Source organism: Spea bombifrons, chromosome 3, assembly GCF_027358695.1.
Source record: "Spea bombifrons isolate aSpeBom1 chromosome 3, aSpeBom1.2.pri, whole genome shotgun sequence".
Classification (NCBI taxonomy): domain Eukaryota; kingdom Metazoa; phylum Chordata; class Amphibia; order Anura; family Pelobatidae; genus Spea; species Spea bombifrons.
Window position 1 is genome coordinate 44,424,375 of NC_071089.1, and position 13,644 is coordinate 44,438,018.

The 13,644-nt window shown below is 37.3% G+C and overlaps 1 protein-coding gene across 1 annotated transcript in view; it reads right to left on the reverse strand.

The window, feature by feature from the left end:
• Positions 1-5,956: 5,956 nt before the first annotated feature.
• The window catches only part of ARFGEF3 (ARFGEF family member 3), a 59,035-nt gene continuing 51,347 nt past the window's right edge, over positions 5,957-13,644 (reverse strand). The window contains exons 33-35 of the mRNA XM_053461024.1: positions 12,487-12,617; positions 8,305-9,505; positions 5,957-6,590 (exon numbers count right to left, since the gene is read on the reverse strand). Coding sequence (XP_053316999.1) covers positions 6,399-6,590; positions 8,305-9,505; positions 12,487-12,617 — 1,524 coding nt within the window. The 3' untranslated portion in view covers positions 5,957-6,398. The remainder of the gene's footprint in view (positions 6,591-8,304; positions 9,506-12,486; positions 12,618-13,644) is intronic.

The following is a 13,644-nucleotide window of genomic DNA, read 5'->3' on the forward strand; positions in this document are numbered from 1 at the left end:
GATAGGAGTGACTAGCCCTTTAAATGTTTAAAATTCCCACCATCGGGTACATGCATGCATGTAGCGGGGGTGGGCAGCACTAGGCCTCAATTGTAGGCCAAGAAGGCCCCGCTGACTGACGGACAGAAAAGCAGCAGGGATTGGCTCTGGGCCAACTGGAGGCCACAGCCGCACTTCCCACCGTCCCACATAGAGCACGGATCCACCTGATGAGCAGGACCCCCAAGAGAGTGCTGACTGGCCTCTTGAGGGGCTGGTGGGATGGGACTGTGTAAGGAGCATTGAGCAGGCGTTGTTGTTTGATTGAGTAGGCCTGAGGGCCGCACCAAAGGAAAAAGTCCTAGAAGCAAGGGCTCACGAAGGCTCAAACAATGGGTGAGATTTGGGTATGCGTTCTAGATGGAAGGGGAGGCCCACCTGCTTGACTAAGCCCCAATAAATCCCCTAACCTCTCCCTGACCCTCATTTTTCTACTTGCTCCACTGTCACTCTCACAGACAAGTTTCTCAAGCTCTGGCATGTTCAATGGCTTGCTGTACAAGAAGAAAGAGGGGGAGCCTGGCAACACCGGGGTATACTGGGGTGTCACAGCCCACTCCCAGACCATCCTCAACACCATGTCTCTCCGTCTCATCATAAACTTCCCATATGCAGGTGTGTATTGATGTGAGGATATATATGTTTGAATGCATGTGGTTGAGCATATTATGCAGTCTATGTACTGTATGTGTAAGTAGGCAAGTACAGTAGGTGCATTATAAGTTGGTATGTCTATTTGCAACAAAAGGACAGAAGCAGCTTCCGTGACAAATGTAAATATTTATTTTAATCTCATCTGATTGGCCAAACACATCTCCTGCTCAGAAAACAGTGGTGCCAGAAATCAAGAAAGGTTTAAAGGATCTACCTGATGTAATAGAAAACCTGGGCAAACCTTAAGTGGTGTAAGCAACATTGAGTGTTTTCTTCTGTTAGTACTGGGGGCTATATGTTTATCTTTGTGGCAGTATTGGCATTCAAAGCATAAAGATGAACCAGGGGTGTTTTTTGTATGGTTATCACCTTATAAACAGCTCACACATTACCTAGTGAAACCTCTATGATACCTCCCTTTTAAGGATGAAATTAATTATGCAGTGATTTCCCTTTTAACTTGCACATTGAACAGTGACATTAAAAGGAGCCAGATCACCCACGAGGGCGATTGATTCCCTGTTATGTGGCAGAGGGTCTGCTGCCTCCTCTTGGAACGACGGCCATAGGCCTAGTCAGCCTAGGCCAGAATACATCAAAGAAAGATTTGCCTCCTCTTCCTAGTTTTGCTCCAGTTTAAAGCAGCTAATCAGTAATTTGTCGTATACATTAATGGTCCTATGATCTCTGGAACATACCTTTAAATTAAATGTATTACTACACGTCGAGCAATGGGCAGAGCACCAAATTTTTTTTTTACCATGAGCTCAGCATTATGATATATTTTTGGTTACATTATATCACACCGATACAATCTTGTGGAGCATGTTGGTTTCTCTTTTTATTTCTTGGCATAGAGATAATGGTGTGTGTGTGTGTGTGTGTGTGTGTGTGTGTGGGGGGGGGGGGTGTCATTTAAGATTAAAAATAATGTTTCACCCATACATTTACTAGCTAATTGGCTAGTGCAACATATATGTAAAATATGTTACCTTCTGCCTTTTCATATTTCAGATATTTTAAGAAAATTAGTCTACTATATTTGTGTTTTTCTTTTTTATATGTGCAGTTGGTTTGGAGATGCTTTTTAAAAGTATGATATTATTTAATATCAGAGATTATGAGTATCAGAGAGTATGAGCTCAGTCGGAACACCTGTATAGGCTGTGCATGCGCATGAGTTCAACTGAGTGCTCCCTCAGACCCTGAAAGTTGTGTAATGTCCCTGCTTATAATATACAGCAAGAAACTGTATTTATCACTAGTGCCAAAAGCTACCTATTTATTTGTAAACCTATATTTTGTTTTGACCCAGTTCCTTTATCCAGAATAAGGATAATTCCATCTGGGGCACTAGAAATGTATTGGTATGAGATAAGTGAAACAAGACTGAGATCCCTTTAGACTAGAATTATTATCTAGTATTATCTTGTTATTAAGCAGAGCTGCAGATTAAATACCTAGAAACCCAGCCAAATATCACAGCAAAGGCCTTTTTCAAACTGCAGTTCCCAATCGCCCTGCATTTGCAGATTAAAAGCATAATTAAAAAGAGAATCCTTCTCTCCAGAAAGGCTAAGCGGCTGGGGAATTGTAACATCCTACAGCGTATACTAGGATGAATACTGAATATACAAACAAGATGTAAGTAAAATACATTGTCATAACCCTGCAAACATTTCATCTTCCTTACCATGATGAGCTTAACATTTCCCTCCTGGGAATCCCAGGTAATTGTCTGGGAAGGCCAATCAGGAGGCCCCTGATAGGTAAGGGAGGCCAGGGCACCCTTGCTTGTTTGGGCAACATACACTGGTACTGCTTGTTCCCATCCTGATGGCAGCTCAGGGCATATCAACAGCCAATGAATGAAAAAAGGAGTAGAAAACACAAAGGAGTATTTGAAATACACTATATGGACAAAAGTATTGAGACACCTGACCATTATACCAAAAGGGACTTTTGTGACAATCGCAGATTAGATGGTTTGGTGTAAGGAGTATGACATGGGGGGTCTTTATAACCGTGGCAAAGTATTTACAATTAGGAGAGAAAGGGTACATTTTGGTTCTACGTGCAGGGGTAATGACATAGGCACAAAGTCCACAAAACAGTTGGTAACAGCTATGCAAGATGATCTAGAGCACCTGCTGGAGCTGCTGCAAGGGGTCACACTAGTATGGTTGGAGAAAATTCCTTGAAGTTGCAACACAAAGTAATAGTGGTTTCGAACCACATATGGGGAAACATTAACAAACTAACAGCCACATACGTCAGAAGAAAACCTGCCATAAGCCTTTTAAAGGTGAGCGAACGGGAATGACTTCAAAGATACCCAAAATGGCACATGGGGGCAGAATGACCAGCTTTGGAAAAAAATGGTTTTAAAATAGCAAAATGCTACTTGTACTTATTGCCCAATAACTTGCAGAAAAAAGCAAAAAAACATAAAAACATTGGGTATTTCTAAACTCAGGACAAATAGTAGAATCTATTTAGCAGGTTTTTTCATTAGCTTTTTTGGATGAGTAAAAGATTTTTCTGGTAAAAGTCAGAAAATAATTTTTTTCAATTTTTTCATCATATTTTATTATTTTTTATGGAAAACTTGATAATATGATCAACAAAATGGTATCTGAAGAAAACCCTTCTCGTCTTGAAAAACACAACATTTAACTTGTGTGGGTACACTAAATGAGTGAGGAGAAAATTACATCAAAACAGGAGCACCGCAAAAGTGTTGAAACAGCCTCGGAGCCAAAGGGTACAAAAGGTAAAACACAGCCTGGTCCTTAAGGGGTTAAAACTCAATAATACAATGAAACCACCAGAGCCTATAATATAAGCATTCCAAAAGCCACAAAGAGTGGCGTATGTGCCCGTCTCTCTAGGGGGCCCGAGCGATCCCTTGTTCCTGTCTCTTTGTGTAGCTTGTGTAGAAAAGCCCCTTCCGACCTGGATGAGAGTGGGTTGTTGGTGTACATTTGAAGATTGGGTTGAGGATTTTTTGCTTAGTATACAATACATGAATGTTAAAATAAGGGATTATGGAGAGCAATTCTTTAGGGCTGTATTGTAGCAACCCCTTTAGTATTAGAAGCTTAAGCAAAGCTTTACTGAAAGTTAATTTATATGTGTGTCACTGATGGACATCTTTTGATATGCTGTGCAATGTGGTCCATGTTCATTTTGATTAAGGTCACATTTCTGTAGAGAAAAATGACAAAAGAGGGCTGCAGTTTGTATTTCTATGTGACATCTGCCCACAGAAGGATGAAGAACTGACTAATATTTTTTTAAGCCACCACAAGTGAAGGTAGTGAAAGACAACAACTAAATTCTGCACAGTGATCCATTTAATGTAACCGGGATTTTGTAACCATGCAACAAACACACGGATTACAGAATTACAGGTTGAAAAAAGGCTGCCAACTGCAAGTTACATTATCAGATGCATTGATATCAATTTATAGTTAAAGTATACTCAAACGATGTTGCTGCTGATGTCAGCCTTCATAACACTATGTTAAATTTGGTGAGACATTTGCTCTGGGAATACCCATGCCCCTTTGCCATAGCTGTAGCTGCTCCCTTTTTGAAAACTGAAATAATTTTATTTTATTACTAATAAAAAAAACCATAAAACAAATGATCTTTTCATTGCTTTTTATTGTACAACAAGCAACAGATGTATAATTATGTTTTAGTCTTAAAATAATTCTTCTCTTTTAAATCTTTCTGAACAAAATTTACACCAATATATAACTCGCAACCAGTTGAAAAAAGACAATTAGACATTGAGAATCAACAGGAAATTCCGATATACATATATAAAGCGTCGACAAAACTGCCAGAAAAAAAAGGGAGATATTAATTTAAATATGAAAGAGAGAGGATTGCAAAACAAATTAGCAGCAGCCAACATGCGAAGAGCACAACCACTAAAAAAAGAACATATTTAAGTATACATTGGTTCTAAACACTGACTGGAAAACACAGCTCTCAACCTGCTAAAGAAACAGAGTTTTATGATGGGCAGAGATGAGTTTGTGAAGAAAAGACTTTATTAGAAAAGCTACAGCGTTAGTCCAAAAACTTAATTTGTACCCTATGTGGGTATATTAATTTTTTAGACTTAAAAATGAAGTTTAAAAACACATACTGAGACAAGATTTTTAAAGCTGCTGTTCCATAAAGGAGACTCTTAAAACATCCCCAGATCAGTTCTGAATCATGTAGAGAGAAGTAAAAATAAACATTCTTAAAAAACTGGGGCATTAAAGAAAAAACAACCTAGGCCTAGCATCAAAGTCCTCACATTCCTCCAAAGTCTTCCCCTGTTTCTTACATCGCATATGTATAATGCATATGCATATTATCGCATAAATAAAGTAATATTTATTTGAACAATTTTTAGTGGCCTTAGTTATCTGGCCAATGTAATTTAATATGCACTTTTCATTTAAACAAACTGAAACAAGATGACACGAAGGACATTGGCACAACAAAGAATGCTCAGATGCAGCCAGGAGAGTACTGGAACTATTGGCGTTATTGATTAAGCTTGGTGCAGTAAGTTTGTCACATTATAGGTAAATTTATGTTAACATGAATACCATTTATGGTTAGCATTCAAGAAAAAATCACAAATCTTAATCTATATGTAACAAAAAATAAACTCTTTAAGCAAAAAACAAAACCACGAAACCCAGCTGACTATATTATGTTAGTTTACGAAATTCCCAAATACAGATTAGATATCATAGTAGCCCCTACTGGTGAAAAATTGAAAAAAACATTAATCATTCTGAAAAAAAAATCATAGCCCAGTTTTGGGTTATTGGGAAATATTTATTGAGGGGGAGCAATTACATGAGATTTTACCATTATTTATGAAATGCTATTATTTTTCTATGATTGTGTTTATTCGGTAACCCTAGTTATAGGTAAAGCTGGGCCATAACTGGATGAGTGGTACATAAGCAGCATTATAGTACAAGAGTTTTAGGAAACACAACATGCATGTATTTGTAAATACAAAAAACACAATTACCAGACCATGAAAGCAAAAACAGGTACAGTAAAATTGTACTGAGTATAACTTTTAATATGATATATTTACAAATCCATTCGTCCAATCTTCTTGAGCCTTACAAAATTATTCTTTTGGGTGCAAAATGATAAATGCAATTTTTAAAAAGGGTTCTGTCCTATACAATGAACACACTTTCTTTTAACACTACATATTATTGGCAAGTTTTTAAGTGAAATGGGACATATTAGATTGAGAAGAGCCATACACATGTAAAATCCATGAGGTTTAAGAATATGTATAGGCACCAAGTCAGGCATTCCCGTTGCATGGGATTTATGGATGGGGGTAGAAGCAAAAGTAAAAATACCTAAAGCAAGTGGAGTTACTTATGGGTTGTACTGAATGCCAGACCTAATGCTGGATGTTGTACAAAGTGTTATGTGTTCTTTCTACTCATCAAACAGAACATATGGTGACTTTCCAAGTCAATATTCACATCAGGATGCACAAACGTAGCTTGTTTATTGTGAACGAACAGTTACCTAGAATTGAATCATTTTGTAAACATATGCGACTCCTTTTACCTAGAAAAATGTAGTAAATCTTAATCAGTAAAAATTATGGAGCAATCTTTCTCATTTGCACATTCCTAGTATACATTTTATTTTGTTTATAAAATAATATCATAAATTCTACCAACTCTCCCCAACCATTCCCTGACAGCCTGCCTCACACGGATGTCGTTCACATGACATGTGAGCTGACTGATGCATGGAAATACCGCAGGCTGCAAAGCAGTGAACATCTGATCAGGTAGGATCTGAATTTGATTGAGAATGGTCAACACCATGTTTGTCCATGCCTAAAAATATGAGGTAAACACAGGTTATGACATTTCAGTAAATAATTGCATAGATACCTATGAAACCTCACTAATAACCTTCTTCCTTTCACAAGCTAATTTTAGGACATGCTCATTAAAATATTTTTATATATATATCGTATTTGCCCGATTATAACACGACCCCCCAAAATTGTAATATTACTTTAGGAAAAAAAGAAAAAGCCTGAATATAAGACTACCCGATAGGAAAAATGTTTTTTTAATAAATACTATGATTGAGAAATGTCTTTTTGTTTTTATTTACTTCGATTTGCCAACCTGCACCCCAGTTACGTACATCTGCCCCCAGGCTTGCCGCTCTGCCCCCCAAATATGCCTTATATCAGGGAGGCAGAATGGCATATAAGGGGGTATATCACTCTGCCCCAGAAATGCCTTATACCCCCAATATGCCAATGTGCCTACAGAAATGCCTTTTAACCCCCTATATGCCACTCTGCCTACAGAAATACTTTTTAAGCCCTTATATGCCACTCTGCGGGCCGCCCCCCCTCCCAACTTACCAATGCTTCCCCAGACTCACCCCTCATACTTTAGACTCCCTGGTGTCTAGTGGGAAAAAAACCTTGTCTTATAATCGAGCAAATACGGTATATATATTATTTATTTATTTTTAAAACTTTTTTTGGAACTGGAAGGTTCCCCTGATGGTGGCATGGTGAAATGTTACCATTTTTTTTTTTTTTTTTTTACATTTAATTAAATTATTATTTTTTTTACATTTATTTTACTAATCACATGTGATTAGAAAGCTGGGCTCCGCTGACTTGCATGGTTGTGTGCAGTACCTGTTGACGCCCCAGCGAGGATGAAGTCGATTTCGCTGTTGCTGAATGCCTCTACATTGAGGCATTACAGCAACACTGTTTGGGTATGCATGACGTGCCTGGACCGTCAATTGTCATCAAGGGCTTATGAGAGCTGTGCGTAAACAAATGCCCGCAAACCTCAATGAAGTGAAGCAACTTTGTAAAGAAGAGTGGGCCTAAATTCCTCCATAACAATGTGAGAGTGATAAAGACATACAGAAAACAATTACTTCACGTTATTGCTGCTACAAGCTGTTCAATCATAAGGTGTACTTTTAAGGTGTAGTTTCACACAAGGCTTCTCCATTTTGGCTTTATTTTTCTTGAATAAATCATAGCACAATGTGCTATGTAATAATGTCATTTCTTTTTCACATGACTGTATATATACACACACATATATGCGTGCATGTGTGTGTATTATATAGTATAGTATGTATAATAATACACAAAGACTGAAACAAATTGTAAGGGGACAGAAGAGGGCACCTATTTCATAACCCATCTAGTTCACTAAGAACCCTTTAGCCATCTCTGTGTAGTTTGGTGTAATGACATAGAACTGTTTTTTTTTCTCTTTGCTGCCCTGCGCCAGGTAAAGTCAGTTAAAGCTTAAAATAAACTTGCATACCAACGGATCATAAAATGATCGTGAACATTGCCATTGTAAGTCGAGTCATCAAGTTGGGTAACCCTACTAAGATACATGAGTTACCTATGCAAGCTTATGTTTCAAAATTACTCAAGAGACCCCCTGCTACTTTAGTTAATTTACAGAATTAAGAAAAAAATATAAAAATGTCAACATTCAGTGATTTAATAGCAATACTTTTAGTTATAAACTTGAAACCATAAATTCTTACCTGAATCTGTGCTTCAGCATCCCGTGTAGAAATGTTGAAAGTACTAACAGTTGATCCTGAACGAGATCTCTTCTCCTGTCTCAGAATTTCTGGACCAGCACTAAAAGAGTGTCTCATGTGAGACTGGTCTACAAGGTTCTGTGGCCTTTGTGGCACTGGTGAATCCTGTCCTCTTGAACATAATATATCTCCCTTCTTTTCTAATTTAGAGTCCTTGACAAATGTTGTCAGGTTATGTTGCTGCTTTCTCTTTTTGTACTCCGTCATCAGTTTGGCTATTGTTTTATCAGTAGCTATGGTGTAAATTTTGTTACCAGCATTTTCCCACCATTCCTTCTTCTTGCCTGGGTCCCTCTTCTCAGCTTTAGGACTTTGTGCAAAAGCTCCTGCACTGAAACTTTTAGGTGTTGTGTTATCTGTTGAATGGTCCTTAATTAGGTTCCTGTCATCTTCTGATGGCGTCTCTTTCCCAGAAAGTCCACCAGTTGAAGGAGTTGAGGTTTCAGATTGAAATGATGGTAATATGAAAAACGGATCTCCTTTAACGCCTGGAGGGTCATCATTATTCTCCAAATCCAGATGCATCTGAATGTAATTATTACAAAGTTCCATGCACAGCTTGTGAAGCCTTTTCACTAACCATGCCCAGTCAGCATTGCTAACTGGCTGCACACTTAAAGATGGGATTCTACCTCTCCATTGTCTCTTTTCTTTCCCCCGAGGAGGACTGACTTGTGCAGTTTCTTCAAAAATATCTTCATCCTCTGAAGAACACTGCTGTGAGGAATCTGTGCTGTGCTCCTCGTCTTCAAAAAGGATCTTTTTTACCAACTCTGCTGTAATGTTATCTTGGTTGGTTAGCAGAGCACAGATCAAGGCCTGGTAGTAGATGTTAAAGCTCATTGCTGACTGACGATAAAGGTTTGCAGCTCCTCCAATCCCAGAAACTTTCATCAACAGACACTTTAAACCAGGTCTTGCATCAAACTCTCTGGCAGTCCTGTATGAATCCAGCAACAAGTCAAAAATAACCGCAAGATTTTGCATTGAAATGTATCGGAGGAAGCCAACTGGCACTGGAGTAGTTTTATCTTCCTGATTTGAAGGTCCTTTTACAAACTCTTCTAGAAGAATGTCATACAAGTTTTGGAGGAGTACTTGGTGCGACAGTAAACTTACTACAATTGTCCTAAATGGAATGCTTCAACAGAGAAAAAGAGAGAAAAAGGGGAGAAAGAAAGTGTTAAAATTATATTGCTGTGAAAAGAAAAAAAGTCACAATATTAACTAAGTGTAAGCTATATATTATATATTTAAAATCACTGACTGACAAAATCAGACTTTGCCTGTAGTGTAACATTTTGGTGACCTGCATTAGTGGATACGTACACCGATCAGCTATAACATAATGATCATTGACAGGTGAAGTGAATAACACTGATGATCTTTATATCATGGCACCTGTCAGTGGGTTTGATATATTAGGCAGCAAGTGAACATTACATCTTCAAAGTTGAGGTGTTAGAAGCAAGAAGAATGGACAAGCGTAAGTATCTAAGCGACTGTGACAAGGGCCAAATTGTGATGGCTAGAAAACCGTGTCACAGTATCTCCAAAACAGCAGCTCTTGTGGTGTGTCCCTGGTCTGCAGGGGTCAGTACCTATCAAAAGTGGTCCAAGGAAGAAGAGCAGTGAACAGGCGACAGGGTCATCAGCAGCCAAGGCTCACTGATGCACGTGGGTGGCGAAGGCTGATCTGTGTGGTCAAATCCAAAAGACTAGCTACTGTAGCTCAAATTACTGAAAAAAAGTTAATGCTGTTTCTGATAGAAGGGTGTTAGAACACACAGTGCATCACAGTTTGTTGCGTACGGGGCTGCGTAGCAGTCAGGGTACCCATGCTGACCCCTGTCCACTGCCGAAAGCACCTACAATGGACACGTAAGCAAAATAATTGGACTACGGAGCAATGGAAGAAGGTGGCCTGCTCTGATGAATCACGTTTTTGTTTGATGGCTGGATACGTGTGCGTCTCTTACCTGGAAAACACATAGCACCAGGATGCATCCATGGAGGCCCCGCCCCACCCCGCAACTTACAGGACTTAAAGGATCTGCTGCTAAAGTCTTGGTGCCAGATACCACAGCACACCTTCAGAGGTCTAGTGGAGTCCATGCCTCAATGGGTCAGGACTGTTGGTGGCAAAAGGGGGCCCTACACAATATTAGGCAGGTGCTCATAATGTTATGGCTGATTGGTGTATATACAATGTAAGAGGTAGTTTGAACAAGTCTGGAAAGTATGGTCATCCTATATACCTATACGGCAATGTAAAATAAATAAATCAGGTGATGCTTTTCCTAATGACCCACCACCAACAAAAAATTTTAAAAGTGGAAAAACATGCCATCTCCTTAATTTGCCTTAATATACCATGGATATGCTTCACTGTAAAGCGTTCCCAACAAATCTTTAAAAATCCCAAAGATGGCTTGAAACAAACATTTAATTATGGTTAAGTGTGGGCTCATCTGAGGAAAACTTTGTGGTAATGTACATATTCCAAATGCAAGGTTAGTTACTCACACAAGCAAACAATGTTTTTTTAATATATAGAATTGGTCAATTACTAAGGAACTAACACCAATAATCTAAAAAGGAAAATCTGTGTACTAGTGAGTACTCCTGGGCCCATGAAATTTTAAGGCAAGAAAAGCAAGATGAAGAAATGGGGTAAATTTCCGCTTTACCAGCATTTGATAACATTTATACAATTAAGGTTTTTATACAGGGTATCAGGTCATCTTACCCCAACTTCCTGTTTAGTAGAGCAGCGTTAGTTAGTTAGAAGCAGGGAAGAAAAAAGCAAAGAATTAGAAAATTGATTGCACACACAAATCATATTGAATCACAGATTCGAATTTCTCAAGGGCAAACATTTGTTTTTGTTTTGTTTTATTTCTATTGTGAAAATTCATTGCTAGTTTTAGTTTTGTTTTTTTAGAGGGACTCAATTTTTTCATTTAAATTCATTGCAAGCCAACAGGTTTAACAAGGGTCTTTTGGAATAAGCAATAAAAATGCATACCCAATTTTCAGCATAAAACTTCAGAAATAAATTATATCTAGACCTGTTTTATATTAAATGCTAAGTGTTTAAACTTGTATGGGGTCTATACACTAGAGCAGGGTTTTGGGCAAGAGTTGTAGTTTAAACGCGCTCAATTCACTATTGATTATAAAGGGCCATCCCTAGCACATGACAAATTTCACTGAAAATGTATCGTTCAAACAGTAACGCGATGTCCAAGATATTTCACAGATTTAAATATGATTTATCCATGGCAATCCATCTTATTTCTGAGCTGAATAAGGGTCCTTCATAATGTGATATCAGATCAAACTGAAACTCTCCTGCAAACCTCCTCTTTAGTGAATAAACCCATACTGAAAATGAAGATAGATGATGTTGTAAAATAGATGATGTTGTAGGATGTAAAAAATATTCAACATTGTACAACAACATATTAATATATTTTTCATTTCACTAAAATAGTGAATGATATCTCGAGGTCTGGCACAAAACATACCCAGCATTGGCTTGTGCAAACAGACTTTATTGTGCAACACAAAAATCTCTCTCTCTACATCCATAGGTAATTTTTTTTTTTTTTTATAAATAATGTCAATATTTTAAATAATCTTCAGATTTAGTGTATTCCAATGGGTGGTAGTATGTTGTAATTAAGACTTCAACTAAGTTCTAGCACTGGTGTCACTTTAAGTAGGCATTTCAAATTGCTAAAATACACCGAAACATTTATTTTCCTATTAACAAAAATAGAACCAACAGTATTATTAGCTTTAGCAGTGAGTGAAATATCAAACTATAAACCTAAAAATGGATATTGCTGTATTAGCTTCAGAGGTCATTCTTTCATCACATATTTTAGCAGATCAACATGTATACAGTAAGATGTAGAATCACCTACATTTCCAGTAATTCAGATGCACTTTCTTTGAATGTAATGGCAAACAGAAGTGACGACATTTAAGCACATGAGAAATGAACAGGAAAAACAGACTGGGACTGGGTTAAAACAAAGCATTCATTACCATGTCCATAATTAGTACACCATATAAACTATATATAGACCGCTTCCTCTCGGGGAGGCTGGTTACCTTTTTTGATTATGACCATTAGGTTTCTCTTCCGGCGGTAACTCAATGATAAGCACACATGACTGGGCATGCTCAAAACCTTCCCTGTTGTTTGGAGTCTTTGGGGAACACTGAGCATCCAACATGAATACCTTTTAGCACACAAAAAGAAATACCCATAAATAACATTGAATTATTAATCACAAAATTATTAACTATGAAAGGAACAGCTATGTTTGAAATTCAGAATAATATTGTTAGAAGATTGCTCTAGTACAACAAAATATGATTATTTTATTTAACAAACAGGACCTTATATTATGGTATTAATAAAAGGGTAAGAGAGTTACCAATACCCCTTAGCATCATTACATAGCTTATTAAATAAATATATTTTGTATAAATGAAAGTGACTTTTTTACCTTGTGGAAAACGTGACCTTTGACTAAGTCCAGCAATACGGACGAAACGTGTCAGTGACCACTACTCTATTGAGGTTTTTTTTTCTTTTGTTTTTGTCCTGTGTCATGGAAGAATTTACTACTTTTATATTAATATTTAATATATTAATTAAAAATAAAAGGTAAAATAGTTTAAAATTTTACATATGGTATCTCTTATGGGATTTTTTTTAATTCAAATGATGCTTGAGGCACCGTACCCAGGAGGCAGCAATAACTATTTCAGCCGAGTTGCTAAACTCCATCTGATTAATAAAAATGTGGCAAAATTTGCATATTTCCTGTTCTGAAATCGTCGCACTCTAGGAAGCAACTGGTTTTCACCAAAGGAGGAGCAGTAACATAAAAGTACACCTTAAGGACCAGGACTATTTTCTGCTATAGAACCAGAGATTTGTTTTGTGTTTTGGCCATTTATATATTTTATATGCATTATATACAAATGGATAAAACAAAAAACCCAAAACATGTTTGCACAGTTTTATAGGTATATAAATTATACACAAGTAGTATAAATGGGAAAAAATACAAAAACTATATTCATTAACTTGCCCTGGTGTGAAAACCACCCTATAGTTTTCTTTTTTTTTTTTTGTTTTGAGGTTTTTATTTTTTTGGTTATTTTTAACCAATACCTAAACCTAACCCTACCTAACTAATTTCCCACTAACTAACACCCACCACACTAACTACCCAAGTATAAATTAAAATGTAACTG